General features: G+C 30.2%; 1 protein-coding gene across 1 annotated transcript; it reads right to left on the bottom strand.

The window, feature by feature from the left end:
- Positions 1-1,764: 1,764 nt before the first annotated feature.
- LOC106753381 (two-component response regulator ORR22) lies at positions 1,765-3,790 on the bottom strand. The gene is made up of 5 exons (XM_014635176.2): positions 3,234-3,790; positions 3,008-3,084; positions 2,865-2,898; positions 2,652-2,760; positions 1,765-2,555 (listed from the first exon to the last, which is right to left on the bottom strand). The coding sequence occupies exons 1-5, from the start codon at positions 3,505-3,507 to the stop codon at positions 2,003-2,005; spliced, it is 1,047 nt and encodes a 348-aa protein (XP_014490662.1). The 5' UTR covers positions 3,508-3,790; the 3' UTR covers positions 1,765-2,002.
- Between the last annotated feature and the right edge of the window lie 12,281 nt (positions 3,791-16,071).

Genomic DNA, 16,071 nt, shown 5'->3' on the forward strand with positions numbered 1-16,071 from the left:
AAGAGGGACTAAAACCAAAATCGCCCCAAAGTATAGGGACTAAAAACATATTTAACCCTTTAGTAATTCAAAATTCGATGAGCAAAACTACTTTCAAATATCACATTTTCGTGTTTCTTTATGTTTTCACGTATATGTCAAAAGTTAACATATCATTTATTGATGACTCACATAGACACTATATTATTAATGATTTAGATATCTGTCCTGAAAAATGACGAAATTAAATAAAAATTACAAAAATAAAAAAATAAGAAACAAAATTGTATTAAGCAATAGATTTTTAATACAGGTAATTAATATTTTTTTTATTATAATTTAAATGTATGTTAAGAATTACTCAATAAAATAATATTGACATTTATATTTACAAATATTTAATAAAATTTATTATTATTACTCAATTTGTAATGTTTCTGACAAAAACTTTAAATTATGTAATAATTCATACACCTAGAAGATTTCATATTACTATAATATGGATTTTGATGAAATCTACATATGAATTATAATGGTTCTTAGAACAAATATTTACTTGTGTTCTGACATGTATAAGTCAAAGTTAACACCTGAATAAAATTTTGAATAACATATAGCACTGTGATAAATTAAAAAAAAAATTATTTAATAAGTACTGGGCTTATATTCTTATTGGTATAGGTTGAGTTAATTTATTAATAGAAAACTTTTTTTACACAATAGAAATTAAATATTAAAACATATGTTACGAGTTTATATAATTAACTCGACTATATGCTTTTTGGTAATTAAAATAACAATTTATAAAATATACACAAAATGCATTCATAAGTTCAAATATGTAAAGTTCGTAATTGCTATTCAAATTGCTGCCGTGATCGATGCAGCTCATACTTTCATAAATTACAATTCCTTATCCGGTTATGAAAATATAATTTTTTTTTTTGTGTTAAACTAAAAGTAATTCACTCAACAAAAATAATAAGTTCACACCTTTGAAAATCTTAATCCTGAAGAATTTATTATCGACATTGGTAAAATAGAATAGAAAGGGTCGTTAGAATATCGATAATTTATTTTTTTATAGAAAACAAATTATGTATGGTACTAGTAAGAATTAATTATTCGTTTTATATAACAAATAATAAAAACTCGTAATAATTAATATAGTTGTCCCTCCTTTATCCATCAATTTTCAATTAAGTATACCTTTTGTTTTCTTCACTTCTGTATCAGTCAAACAAGAATTTATTTTCTTTCCAATAATTTAAATTATTCTATTTGATACCTCAGATAAAATAATAAGATCACCTTTTGATAACTTTTTTTTAACGAGACACGTGTCATCACTTTATTGTCTATTTGAATTTACATTTAAAATAATATTTAAAACGGACCAATCACAAACTGTCACATTATTAAAATGTTATTTAAAACGGACCAATCATAAACTGTCACGTTGTCAAAATATTGTTAAAAAAGTGTTGTTAAAAGAACTTTTTCCAAATACCAAGACTACCGAAAGAAACAGCACAAAAATGATTATCTTTTCTATAAATTTGATTACTCAAAATATGTATATAAATTTTAGATGGAACACGAAGGATCCAATCACTTAAATTTAAACGGACCAATCAATCTTAAAAGTTAAGGTATTAAGTCAACACTAAAGGTTGTATAATTAATAAACAATCTTCACAGTACGACAGTCACACAGAAAGAGATTGTTTGTTATTTTTAAGAAAGAAAACATACACATTACACATTATTGATCTATGAGGTGCACAGAAACAGCTTTGTTTTTCTTGAATGATTTAGTTGTAATGAAATTCTTCATCTTTTAGCATTTCTATGACAAAACAAGTGGTTTTGAGATGATGATGATTCTCAGCACCTTGCTATAGTAGTACCACTGTTTATTAGACAAACTGTTATTTGTGTCAGATAAATATGTAATAATTGGTTACAATATGCATAATTTCTGACAGCTACCTCAGGATCTCACTTAGAGTTTTTGTCTCATTCATATAGTGAGATCCAATGTTCTGCCTCTTTCTCCTTGCTCCTTAGAATGATCTTTTGATGATTTTCTCAACCTGCTGCTGAGATAAGAGGAGGAGGATTGAGAACACAAAGACAGTGATAGATTGCTATCAATTTCATGCTCCACCATGCTTCCATGATTCTCATCACTGACCCTTGAACTTAATTTAAGTGACAGATTCAAATCAATGTCAGAATCTGAAGCCTTTCTTTTTAAACTCTTTAGTTCCACCAGATTTTTTGAAGGCATATCATTGTTTGGCATGAGCTCTTGTGCACTTGGCTGCATTTCTGTAGATTGATGTGGATCTTCTTGGTTCATTTTGATTGGTCTGCAGAAGGATTCATTAAAACCGGAACAATCAGCTTGGAGTACATTATGATTCCAAATGATGTTACTATTGGTTCCATTAGCTCTCTCAGTCAATCTGCTGCCACAAAATTCAGCTCCAGATTCATCAACTGAACTTCTATTCATGCAAGTTTTCACCATGTTTTCATAGATAGCAAGAGAAGCATCCCCATATCCATATCTGTATAGAAAGAAGAAAGAATGGTATTCAGTTGTGAAATTCTAAATGCATGTTTGAGAGAATTTGAAGTGAGAGTTGGTGGTATTATGTATGTGCCTGTATGCTGAAGTTTGGCTTGGATTGTAGCCTTGAAGAATGGGAATTTGGCTGAGATTGTAAACGTTTCTGTCTCCAGTTTCTACTAGGAGCCTAGGATCACCCAATACTGTCATACATAATCCAAATGTTCATTAGGGATTCTGAGCATTACAAACCCTAATTACTTACTCAAGGTTTAGCATTATACCAAAAAGGGAAACCTTATTCTACCTTGATTTGCCTCCACCTTCTTGCTCCTGTACATCTGGAAAAGCAAAAGTATGGGCAAAAGAAAAGAATTTAACCAAATTGGCAAAAGAATTACAAACAAAAACTGCTATTTAAAGAAAACCTTAGCCAGCACATGATTTTACCTGTAAATGACTCTTGACATGAGCAATACTCAAACCTTTGATATTCATCAACTGAAGAACCAACTTTGGTGTTGCTCCTACACCCAAGAAAAGCAAAAAAAAATAAAATTATCAAATATAACATAATTGAAATTAATTGTTGAATTAATTAACCTGTCAAGGGCTAATGATAAATTGAAATCTAGAAAAACTATAAGTCATAAATAAGCTATGTGGTGGAACTCACTCTCTTGTCCTCCGAGTCTTTGAACAGCATGAACAAAGCGAAGATGAAGATCAGGTGTCCAACGTAGCCGAGGCAACTTAGATCTAACATAAGGTCTCACTGTTGCCTTCTTCTCGTTCTCTTCCACAGTGCTGTTGCTTGAGCTTCCTCCATTGTTGTTCTGCTTACTCTCATCTTCATTCTCTTCTTCACTCTCTTCACAACCTTCTTCAATGGAAGGACTTGTCTTGGAACATTCTGAGACGTGTCTCTCTTCTTCCATCCTCATTACCATCCAAACACACTTCCCTTGGAAACTGGATTTTAAGATCACAATTTGAAGCAAGACAGAAGAAACACTTGCCTCTATGTCGCAATATGCTAATTATTGGTCGGAATTATACACTTTTTGCAACTCCTCCAATTGTTCTTTCTCCTCTATTAATCTTGGCCAATGAAAAATACCAAATGGCTACATAAATCGATGACAAACATGGCATGCCCAGATACTGAAACAGTCTAGATCGTATATTGATTTTCACAAAGAATTTAGAAAGAACTCTCTCTCTCTCTCTTTCTCTCTTGTCTCTTTGAGATGAGTAAACGAATAATTTGGTTCTCATATCGTAAGCATGTTGGAGTATTTAATAAATGCATGGACATCAAGGAATGGAAGGAATATACAAGATTATTTCATTTGACATCAATTTTATCGTTCCAACTTGGATAACAATTTTTCTTTTTCTTTTTACGTGATAATAATAAAGTAGTTCGTGTGAATAAATTATAGCCAGTCACAGCAATTGCTTAGTATAAAGTTTGTAGAGCCGTACACAGCAGCATACAGTAGGCAAAAGTAAAATATGTTTTCCGAGAAATTTGAAACACGAGTCTCAGTCTTCTCATCACAAAATACTAAATAAATAAACAACAAATAGGTCTCAGCACATATATGTATATTAATTACTACATTTTAAAATAATTCATATATAACCTTTTAAAACATTATTAATGTTGTGTTATGTGTTTGTGTTGTGACAAGGTACCCAAAGTTGACTCTCTGATGACAATCTGATTGAAGTGTGTGGCTCTCAAAAGCCAAGATCTAAGTTATATGACATATATTACTAAATGTTTGCCTCATATTATTCATGTTAATTAAATATATTTATAGTTATATATTTCAAAGATTATTTTGTTAAAGTGGGACATTGTCAATTTATTTGATCTATGTAAATTCTCCCTACCTAAATGCATTATATATGTTTATAGGTTTTTATGAATGTTAGATGGATTGGATCACAAGCCTAATAACTAGAATAATATTAATACTTATTATTAGTATTCAATAATATAGAATGTGATGATCCACACAATCATTTCAGTATATATAGTTAAAGATATCTGAAGAAGTAAAGTATTGATGAAGAGGGTACGTGCAAAGATGTTAAGTAGCTATAATTAAGAGTGATTATTATTGATGAGAATTTGGAATGAAAGAAAAGATATTGAAGTAATATTGTGAATATGATGAATGAGAGAAATTAAGAAGTGTATGAATAGACAGCAGTGAGAAACAGAAAGATTGATTCGTGTGAAATGTAATGTGATGCTGTGCTGTCTCTGATGCAGACCCAAACCTCACAAAAAGATTGTTTATATATCACATACATGCTCTTTCCTCGGGAATCACGGGGCCTGCTCCTCCCTACAACATTATTTCCTAATTTCTCTTCTCTTTCAATTTTTTAATTTCCTTTTCTTTAACAAGATTGTTTATAAAATCTTTAACATACTAAATGTTAATTTCCTTATAAAATTTATGTGGGTGATTATTTTTTGAAGTGTGTGGAGTGAATATTTTGACAAGTGGAAAAGTGTTGAAATTGTTGGGTTGTGTCATTCTCTTTGGTGGGAGAAGAGAATGCGTATGGTTGGTAATTAAAGGAAGCTTTTTGATTCCTCACTCGTGTGTGGACATCTCTGCATGCATGGAAGGTGCATGACTGGGAAGAAGAAAAGGCATGGCAAAGAAAATCTTTTGTGGTTTTGTATGAGTCACGAGCTTCTTGATAATGGTAGGTTTTGCAGCTTCAACATTTCTCAACTTTATTGTTCTCCATTGCACCTTCTCCACTCCACCTATTAATTCTCATTCCCAACTACTCATTAATATATATATCATTTTTTTTCTCATGTATATCACATAAATAATTGCATGCCTCCACTTTCAAACAATCACTCTGTTTTTTTTTTCCTTTTTACCCCTTACTTTTATTAGTTTAATAGTTTTAAAATAATTTACTTTTAGTTATTATATTACAAAATAAATGTTAGAAATTAAAATAAACAGTTTTAAAGTTATTTTGAATATATTAAATTTTATATTATATATATAGAAAAAAAATAAAACTGAATATATGTATATTAATGTGTTTTATATTTTATCAACTTGTTTTATATATATAAAAGAGACAAGACAATGAAGATCAGAAAATTTTAATGATGATAAAAACAAGTTTAGGAATTCAGAATCCAAAAAATATTGGAAGACTTGTATTTTAGTATGGACGGAATTAAACTTTTGTAATAAGTTATATAGTCAATAAATTTTGTGGAGGACATAGTTTAGAAAATCACAAAGTAGGCTTAGAAAATATCATTTAGAAAAGTTTTTAAATTTTAAAAAGGACTATGTGATAATCGATTTAGGGATTTGTGAAAATGTTTGTGTTTGTGAAAATAATAAAACTTAGTGTAGGTAGAGCGATACTAAGTGTGTTCCTAAGTGATTGAGTGTTGTTGTTGCTAAAAAAAATTGTTCATCCTTTGTGTGACTCAAAAGAGGTGATTCACTCTTTGTGGATTCAAGAAATGTGTTTTTCATCTCTTGTGTTTTCAAGAAATGTGTTTTCAAAACTTTAAACTACATCATTTGTGATTGTAAGTACGAGTTCTATTTAGCAATTGGTTAATCCCTCTTTGGAGAGATTAACAATTGGATGTAGAGTTTTTTTTATTCGAACCAATATAAAATTCCTTGTGCGAATTTCTCTTTTTCTACACTCTTTATTTCTCTTGTTATTATCTTAAAGAAATAATTTTATTGTGAAGTTAGATTTTGAAAAGAGTAACATTTTTAAACAGCAGTTTTATTAAGAAACCAATTCAACTCCCCCTCTTGGTGTTATTTAAAAGTGATTATTTCGTTGCACGATTCTAACAATTGGTATCAGTGCTTACTTTCATAGTTATTCAAATATTTTGAAAATGGTTGGACAAAATCAAACTCTTGCAAAGGGGGCATCTATTAACATACCTCTTCTCTTTACTAATGAAAATCATCCTTTTTGAAAAGTCAGGATGCAAATCCATTTGTAGTTCGTTGATAGAGGCATTTGGGATGCAACATTAAATGGTTCATTTTTTCCTATTGTAACTATAAATGATTTGTAGGAACCAAGGCCTTTTCACAATAGCTTGTGGAGGAAAACAGAAGGACTGAATATGTTGTTAGGGTTAAAAATATAATTTCATCTACTTTAACCATCGAAGGGTTTTTACTGGATCTTTGTGTGTAAGATTGCTTTAGAAATGTGGAAGGTTTTGAGAGTAACTTATGAAGGCACAAATGATGTTAAGAGTTCTTGAAAGAACTCTCTAATTAATATAAGAATACAAGATGTTCCGAATGCAACAATGGAAAATCATCTACTGCATAAGCGTTTTACATACATTTTTAATCATCTCACATGTTTAGGTAATTTTTTTATATTGATGAGATTAATATTAAAATTTTGAAATCTTTGAACAGAACATGACAACCGAAGGTCACGACCATTACAATATCACAAAATCTTATAACTATGCCTATGGTGGCTCTCTTTAGTAAGTTAAGAGATGATGAACTTGAACTATGATGCCTAAATGAAGAAAATGACCAAGGAAGGAAGAAGAACATAACCTTCAAATTTGAAATTTTAAAGAACAAAAATCCCAAGGAGGATGAAGACTTGGACGATGAACACTCTAGTCTCATGATTACAAAATTCAACAAGTTCATGAATTTCAAAGGAAAAAGAGTTTAGACGTGATAGAAAGAGAACCAAGGATCTTCGTCAAACATCAAATGCTATGGTTGTAAAGTGTATCTAACTATAATAACGATTATGAAGAACTGCATGATGTTTTTCAACAATCATTTCATGAATCATAGAAATTAGATGTTGCTTATAGGCAATTAAAAGATTATTTTAAAAAGTTACAAAATAAATTTGAAAAGTCTATTGAAGAAGAAGAAATTTTGGAATATAAAATTTCAACTTTAGAAAAGAAAGATGTTATGTTAAATGTGAATCTTGTAAAATTCATATGTTTGATATTGATATTCTTGAAAAATTACTTGAAGAAGTAACAAAAGATAAATATGTTAAAAAGCCAACATTTGAGAAAAATGTTTTTGAAAGCAAATATGTTCCTAAAAACAAGAACAAAATCAAAAGACCTGTAGTGCATGGGTAGAAAAAGCAACAACTTACTCTAGGAACCCAAATGTTGTCACATGTTTTTATTGCATGAAAAATGATCATAATTCTAACAAGTGTAACATTAAACATCATGGTGTTCTAAATGGAAAGTATGTTTGGGCTCCTATTATTAAATGATTGTGTTTTATCTCCAACCCCAAGGACCCATACAAGTTGGGGACCTACAAAGCTTGCTCTTTTTATTGGCAGGAATTTTCAAGATCTAGAAAACCTATGTGGTATCTTGACAGTGGATGTTTGAGACACATGACTAAAGATAAGAAGAAATTTTTAAATTTCAAAAGAAAATAACAAGGCTTTGTTACTTATGGAGATAACAACAAAGGAAAGATTATTGGAGTTGACGATATCAGAGGTGTAGACACTTTGATGATCAAGGATGTGATACTTGTTGAAGGATTAAAGCATAATTTACTTAGCATAAGTCAACTTAATGACAAAGGTCTCAAGGTAACCTTTGAACATGATTATTGCACCATTCATCAAAATGACTCAAAAGAGGCTTCTTTAAAAGGTATTATATATAATAATATATATTTGATTGACCTTGAAAATGAATATAGTAAAAGTATAACGTGTTTAATTGATAAGGAAGAAAATCCATGGTTATAGCATAAAATAATTGCTCATATTCATATATAACACTTGAATAAATTGATTTTAAAAGGCTTAGTAATTAGATTGCCAAAACTAAAATTTGAAAAAGATAAACTTTCTGCAACATGTTAAAAGGACAAACAAGAAAAATCTTCTTTTCATTCTAAAATCATTATTTCTACATCAAAACCTGATACATGTCCAATATTTTAATATTAATTTGACACTTATCTTATTTCGATTTTGTTAAATATCTATAGAAATCACCCTAATTTGACTTGTTTTAAAGATTTTGATGATTATAGAGAGTCAAAGGAGAAAAATAAGGAAAATGTAGGAAATCTAGGCAAACTAATTTTGACGCTTAAGCCACACGAGAAAACTCACTTTAAGGGAAACCTCAAACAGTAGACTTTAGGTTAAGCCACTAAGACTCATTCTTAGAGAACTTATCTGAAGGACTACATCACCAAAAATGTGAGGCTTAAGCTACAAAGGAAATCAAAGAATGACTATAGAGTTGTGTACTGGCATGGATCTTTGAGAGGAAGCTTCACCATTTAAGCATCACAATCTTCATTTAACCAAAAGTTAATTTGCTTTCCATTTGGTTGTTATGTTATGTTTGTTGATGAGTTACGTTCATTGTTGATGAGTTACGTTCCTTGATGAGTTACGTTCCATGTAGCAGCTTTTAGGTATATAGTTTATAAGGAAAAAAAAGTAGGTAAAATAGGTGAATAGTCAATGATCTACTTTCCTCCACTTAGGTTGAGACTATTTCATATACTCTATCATGAATTATGAAGTTTTAGTGAAGAGAAGGAAGATATATTAGGTTGAAGTGAGATGGTGCATTGTTGAGATGTGAAGATAACGGCTGAGTTAGATAGAAATGTTTGAGATGAGATGAGAGAGACATTCAATAACTTTCACTATACTTGAGGGTCGTCCCATAAAGGGGATGACTTTATGTAATGTAAATTTATATAACGCCAGACACATTACAACAACTGAATATCTTATTAGTATCTTAATGGTTAATTACACTAACTGCATAATCTAGATATATAGGAGAAGGACAACAGTACAGTCCTTTAGTGATGTAGATTGGCAGGGCATAATAACAAATAAGGGACCAGGAGACAAGGTGGAAGGTTATTGTGATTTTTGGATTATGTTAATTATCAATTCAGCTTCAATTCTGCACTATATCAGTGTTTGCTGTTTGTGAGGAGAGAAGAAAAGATGAAGTCACAGTCACAACATGAAAAACCAACAATTATTGGAGATGGCAAAAGGAAAAATTGGGAAGAAAGAGCTTTTGCAGAAGATGCAGTTGGTAGCATGTGGCCTCCAAGACCTTATTCTCTGCAAAGGGAGCCAGGATCACCTATTTAAATATGGAATATATTGTGTTGCTTCTCTCAGTTATCACTACACCTATTTGTTATCTAATCAAGCTCTCATTGTTCCTATTAGTTATCTAAAACAGAGAAGTATCTGTTGGAATATTTTAAGAAAAGCATAATTTGCTTAACGAAGAGTAGATTAAGATCTGATAATCTTATTTAAATAGAAACATTACAATTTATAAAACTTAAGAATAACTTCCCACTAACAACATGGTTCTAGAAATAAACCATGAAAATAGGGATAACAAATCAACTAAAATTGACTCATTAAAACTAGGAAAGTAATAACAACTAAAAATAACAAATTGATAGGAAATATAGCTTAAAGGTTTTCTGATAAAATACAACTTACCATTTAAGTAATTTTAATAATATAATAAATTTAAATTTAAATTACAGTAATTTGATAGGAAATAATATTTATTTTAGAATAACAGATGGGATAACAATGAATGGAGTGATTTCTAACAATCACTGATAACAAGTTTGGAGATGTCGGCTATCACTGATTTTTCTCAAATGAATGGATAATATTTTTTAAGATTTAGTCTTTAGTAGAGCCAATGAGAGATCATGTCATTTAAAGTCAATAGCAACCAATGTAACATACATCACGTAATGAGATAACACTATATTGTTGTAATTGAAATCCTATATCAGACACTTGGGTTCAGTTGAGCGAAGTCAACTGCAACTTTTGAAAAATTAGTTAATAGCATAGGGATCTTACCATCAACATTTCAAGCTCTCAAATTTATAGTGTTGAAGTTGGAACATATTTTAACTATAGGANNNCTACAACATACACACAAGGAACAAAGAAAACAACAGAGGGGAAAACTTAGGAGTAAACATACCTTGCTTCAGTTTCTGATAGATCTTTTGCTTGAGTGTACAACACTTTAAGCCTTCCCAATGAGGTAACCCACACTTCTCAACCACTTCAGCACCTATATCAAAGTCAGAATAAAATTTCAACAAAAAAAAAAAATTAGCACATATCATAGCAGAATAAACACCCTAAATGAAATATGTTGTGGAAACACTCAATTGACTCCAACATTATTTCCTATATGAGTGTACTCAGTATGTATGTTACTAGATATTTGAAACATAAGGTCTATGTAGATTCTTGAAATAAAAGGGAATCAGTTCAAGGCAAGGTTGATCCGCATACCACCCAAATTCCAAACAAATAGGTTCTAATGGCTTTTAATTATAAAAATAAATTATAAAATGTTAAAGCATTTAGTTTATTCTTTTTAACGCATATTTTTGAGTAAAAGTATCATGTACAGGAAGGTTCACTTCCTTCTCGCTCGGTCAGTTGGACAACCTACGTTCAACCTTGAAAAGTTCTAATGGCTTTTAATTATAAAATAAATTATAAAATGTTAAAGCATTTACTTTATTCTTTTTAACGCATATTTTTATGAGTAAAAATATCTTGCACAGGAAGTTTCAATCCCCTACCGCTTGGTCGATTGGACCACCAACGTTCAACCTTATTAGGTTCTAATGGCTTCTCATTATAAAAATAAAATGTTGAATATTTTAGTTAAAACTATTAGAAATAATGAAGCTTGTTTCTCAACACCAAGAGGGGGGTGAATTGATGTTTTTTAAAAACGTGCACTTTTTAAATCTTTTTGCAGAATTAGAATGATCTTGAAATCTTTCTTGCATGATAAGCAAAGTATGTATGCAATGAAAATGTAAAGAGATAAGGAAAAAAGATCAAACATAGTTTTTATCCTAGTTCGACCTCAATGCCTACATCTAGTCACCATTCCAATCAACCACTGATTGAAGGATATTTCACTATAATGATTGGAGAATTACATCAAAAGTTTTACAGTGAACACACTCTCAGAATGTAAAAACCTTTCTCACTCAAACAATCAAATATAGAAACGAATAGGCATGCACACACAGAACCACGCATTCTTGCTGCAGAATCCCTTTGAGAATCCCCTCTCAAAGTCCAAGAGCTCCTCACTCTTCTTCCAGTTGGGCACGAACAGGAAACAACACAATCAACAAGTGCAAAATTCTTTTCTGATCACAACAAATACACCTTCAGCAGTGCAGATTAGATCAGTTTGTCAAGCTCTTCAAATCTCCTCTCAAGAATCTATCAAGGCTCTTCACAATCTTTCCTTCTTGATTCTTGAAGCATATGTGTAATCTGTAAATCTTTTCGAGATCAAAAATGTCAGATATAAAATTGTAAAAGTGATCAAAAGTCATAGAATTACAAACAATGCATTAGTTTATAGTTACTGTCATATCAGACGCAAACTAATCATTTACTTTAGTAATGTAATTGGTTACATAAAACAAATGTAACAATATTACAACTATCTCAGCTCTTAATTGAATGCACAATTAATGTAATCAATTTGCATTTAATGTTAGTCAACCATATTTAAAAATATGACTATTATAACAGTTATGACTAGCATGAAATCAGTTTTCAAAAGATGACAGACTTAATTGATTACATAAAGAGTGTAATCGATTAAGCTTAACACTTAAACAGATTTTGAAAACCTTTTCTTCTCAGAAACTCATCACAACACATTTGAAAATGATATATGCAAACACGCGAGTTTTAATCGATTTGATAACAAATGTAATCGATTTAAACTAGTTGTTTTGCCATAGTTCAAAACATAAATTATCCAATGACCTTAATTGATTACCACAACACTGTAATCGATTATGTCATGCATATATGCTTTTGTGCATGTGGTTTTCATTACATAGAAACATACAATGTGCGTACACATATGTAATCACATCATAAACACAATGGTATGCAGAAAGAACAATATGTTCAACATATGTATTTATCCCACAGTATATGCATTTATCACAATAAGCATGTACATATTCCACATATGTATTTCATATCACAGAAACATTTTTCTGTTGTGACAATGACAACATCCATGTGTTGTTACTATCAATGTGATGTCATTATCAAAAACTAACATGACAGAGACTGAGTCAAGTGATCACATTTGTTGCCCCTATCAACAATCTCCCACTTTTTTGATGATGCACAACCATGATTAATAAAATAACCATGATGTACAGTACACAATCAAAAAGTTGTTTCACACAATTTCAAACAGAGACATATAAATACATATATATGTCATACACATTCAACTATCTCATTCAATGTTCAATTATTTCTCTCCCTTTGGGCATTAACAAAAGAAGATTTATAGCATAATATAATTGAAACATAGAGATATTGAATCACATAAAGATGCATCAACACATGTTTACAGAAAAATGATACTCTCCTTGTCAGCAATATGCAATTCACATGATTCTAATTTCTTTCCTTTTTAACATGTGAACAAATCATGTAACAGAATACAAAAACTCTCATTATCACTATGCATATCGTATTTCAATATCAGAGTTGCATGATAGAGATATAACAGAGCATGTATCATTCACACATTTCCAAGCAATGGATCAAAAGAATATCACAAATATCAGAGCATTTCAGATACAACTTGAAGTTAAACAACCTAGTGTTATCATTCATGAACTCAAACCAAATTCACAACAAATTTCAAACAATGAGATTTATGATGAAGGAACACTTATGAAATCAAAATTTATGGTTTAAAGTAAATGATTCAACAATTAAGAAACTTTAAACCAGTTTGATGAAAATAAATCGATTATGATTCATCCTTAATCTTTGTGGATATGACACTTGTTATACTACAAACTACTTATTATCAAACAATTGATTGCTTTGTAGCATCGCACAAAACCCTTAAAACTATTGCACATGGATTTATTTGGTCCTTCAAGGATAAAATGTTTTGATAGAAATTGTTATGCCCTTGTAATTGTTGATGATTGTTCAAGGTATACATAAACCTTTTTTCTGACTTTGAAAAGTGAAGCTTTCAAAGCGTTTAACAAATTTGCAAAATTTGAAAATTAAAGTTTTGAGAATTGATCTTGGAGGTGAATATCAAAATGAATATTACTCGTAACTTTTCTACACCAAGAACTCCTTAACAATATGGAGTTGTAGAAAGGAAAATAAATCATTAGAGGAACTTGCTAGAACTATATTAAATGAAAATAATGTTCCTAAATATTTTTGGGTTGATGTTGTGATTATTGCTTATTGTGTTTTGAATAGAATGCTTATTAGATCAATTTTGAAAATTACTCTTTATGAACTCTTTAAAAGGAGAAAGTTATATGTTTCTCATTGAAGAATTTTTGGATGTAAATGTTTCCTTCTAAATAATGGAAAAGAAAATTTGAGAAAATTTAATTCTAAAGTTGATGAGGCTATATTTTTTGGTTATTATCTTACTAGTAAAACATATAGAGTTTTCAATAGAAGACCTTGAATGTTGAAGAATCTATACATGTTATCTTTGATGAAATTGTAGACCTTAAAGAAAATCCTCTTAAGTCAAATAAGTCAGGTGATAAAGAATATCCAAATGAGGCATTTGATTAGATGTATCTTAATGAGAATCCTCCTTTTCAACTTGAAGATCTCGCAAAAAGTTGGAGATCACCAAGAGGACTATCATTGGATAACATAATAAAAGATATCTCAAAGGGAGTAACCACTAGAAAAAATTTAACAACTTTTTGTATGAATATAGCTTTTGCTTTGCAGGTAGAAGAAGGTCTTCAAGATGACAAATGGTGCATAGCATTACAAGAGGAATTAAATCAGCTTGAAAGGAATAAAGTTTAGGTATTAATTCCAAGAGAGGGAACACACCAAGTCATTGGAAAAAAGTGGGTGTTTAAAAACAAGCTTGATGAAGATGAAAACATAACTAAGAATAAAGCTAGGCTTATTACAAAATGATATAGCTAAGAAGGTATAAACTATGATGAAACATATGCTCCTGTAGTGAGGTTAGAGCCATATGCCGACTTCTTACTTATACTTCAATCATGAAATTTAAATTATATCAAATTGATGTTAACAATACTTTTATTAATGGTTTTATTAAGGAAGATGTGTATGTATAACAACTCCCTAGATTTGAGGATTATAAATTTCCTAATTACATCTATAAATTAAAGAAAAGACTATATGGATTAAAACAGTTCATAGATCTTAGTATCAAAGACATAGTAATTTCTGAAAGAAAATGATTTTATGAGAGGAAAGATTGATTCAACTTTATTCCTTAAGAGAGTAGGAGAACTTATTTTGCTTATTCAAGTATATGTGGATGATATAATTTTTGGATTAACTGATAATTCTCTTTGTAAAGGATTTGCAAGTATTATGCATGGAGAATTTGAGATGTCAATGATCAGAGAATTGACATTTTTTATTATGTTGCAAATTAAACAAATGGAAGGTGGAACCTTCATAAAACAAACCAAGTATTGTAAGGAAATCTTAAAGAAACTTGGAATGGATACATTTAAGGAAGCAACCACTCCTATGTCTCTGTGTATGTGTTAGATATCAGTACAATCCTAAGGAATCCCATCTTGTAGTAGTTAAAAGAATTCTAAAATATCTTAAGGAAATTTTTTCTTTTGGTTTATAATATCCTTCAAGCCCCTTCTCTAGTTTAATAGGATATTCTAGTGTTGACTATAGGGGATGCAAGATTGATAGGAAAAACACTAGTGGTACATGTCATTTATCAGGATGTTCTTTAGTATCGTGATTCTAAGAAACAAGTTTGTATGGCTCTGTCAACCACTGAGGCTAAGTATATTGTTGCAGTGCATTTGGATTCCAATTTCATCAATTGTTAACAAACAATTGGATACATTTTTTTTGTGAAATTTCAAGGTAACTACTATGCTTACCTAGTAAGAGTATTCTATTATAACTTTAAGTAAAAGGATGGGGTAGCCTTCAGTAAATTCAAGGTTATAGACATAATCCTTGACAATAAAATTTGGAAAAATGTTGCAAAACTTCCTTTTCAAGAGATTGTCAATGTGCTAACTAATGTTGAAGGATTCAACAGGTTGCTGGAATTTAGATCATTTACGAAAATCCTCAATAACAAATTGTCAGCAACTCTTGATTGGTAGATTAAAAATAGATAAGAGGCTTATCCATTACCTTATTGTCTAAATTTTATGTCCAAAGGCCTCTAATCATGCACAATGTACTGAAATAGATCTTATGGTCATTTATGGATTGTTGAATTTATCACTATTGACCGGTCAAGTTTAATAATTAATACCAAGCTCAAAGCCAAAAGGTATTATGCCTATCCTCTTCCTTATTCACTTTTTATTTCAATATAAATACAA

Source organism: Vigna radiata, unplaced genomic scaffold, assembly GCF_000741045.1.
Source record: "Vigna radiata var. radiata cultivar VC1973A unplaced genomic scaffold, Vradiata_ver6 scaffold_221, whole genome shotgun sequence".
Lineage (NCBI taxonomy): Eukaryota > Viridiplantae > Streptophyta > Magnoliopsida > Fabales > Fabaceae > Vigna > Vigna radiata.